The 1065-nt window shown below is 39.2% G+C and overlaps 1 protein-coding gene across 1 annotated transcript in view; it reads right to left on the minus strand.

Moving 5' to 3' along the window:
• gtf3c1 (general transcription factor IIIC subunit 1) overlaps positions 1–1065 on the minus strand; it is a gene marked incomplete in the record, with an annotated part of 33291 nt that overhangs the window by 9132 nt on the left and 23094 nt on the right. The window contains 2 exon segments of the mRNA XM_014015847.1: positions 47–131; positions 203–345. Coding sequence (XP_013871301.1) covers positions 47–131; positions 203–345 — 228 coding nt within the window.

Raw genomic sequence — 1065 nt, forward strand, 5'->3', positions numbered from 1 at the left:
ACACACACACACACACACACACACACACACACACACACAGCCTCACCTCTGGTTTATCAGGATCAGCAGGCCTGTTGTCCTCCAACTGTCTCATCAAAGTTTTGTCCTGGTAAACTTCAGCCAGACAAATCCTGCAACAGATCTTCAGAGTTAAAGCTTCACGAGACTCCGTTTAATAAAACAGTTTGGCTCCTCTACCCACCTGTAGTTTAGGTACGTTTGAGAATTTCTCAGGATGTATCTTTTGCGACGTCCGACAGCGACAGATGTTTTATCCATGGAAATCTGAAACTCCTTGTGGAGCAGGTCTCTCACGATGAAGTGCGGTATGAATGGCCTTTTTAACTGTAAAACATGTAAACGTATAGTTATATCTAAAAACTATGTGTGAATAGAAAAAATATATATAAACAGCTAAAATACAGCTTCATATTTAATCCGAATCTTACGCAACTTTAGTTTTTTTCTATTCAGTTTAATTCAGGCACCATTGTCATTCATAAACACATTCTGTCAGATTGATGCTAACAGCAGGGGTGAAGCCACCTGATTGGCCACCTCAGGTGTCCCCACCACCAAATAACTGAAAAATAGGTGGGGATCATGGATTTTGTTTTTACATTTATATTCTGTTAAAGATTGTTCTCTGTTACTACTGTATTATATACATTTTCAGTTGTGTATGCATAAGTTGTGACTGGCATTCAGCATTATTTTTGATCATTTTTAGCTACGATCACACAAAACTTTAAACGTAATATTTCTTAAAACATCTGACTTAAAGCCACTAGGAATCAGCTGTAGTTGCCATCTTGAATTTTAAAACCCAAAGGGCTTTTCTTTATGTGTGCCCACCTAAAAATCGTTTTGGCCACTACTTGCAAAAAGTCTAGCTCCGCCCCTTTTTAGCAGAGAAGCAAATTTTTCCTCCATCCTTGGATAACGCATTCTTTATACAGGCCAGGTTAGGTGTAAAAACGTAATGTTATGCATATAACTACTGTTCCCTGAAGGAAAGGAACGAGGTACAACATCATGTATGGGAACCACGCCCCTGCGTGTCCT

This window comes from Austrofundulus limnaeus, unplaced genomic scaffold (assembly GCF_001266775.1).
Source record: "Austrofundulus limnaeus strain Quisiro unplaced genomic scaffold, Austrofundulus_limnaeus-1.0 Scaffold135, whole genome shotgun sequence".
Lineage (NCBI taxonomy): Eukaryota > Metazoa > Chordata > Actinopteri > Cyprinodontiformes > Rivulidae > Austrofundulus > Austrofundulus limnaeus.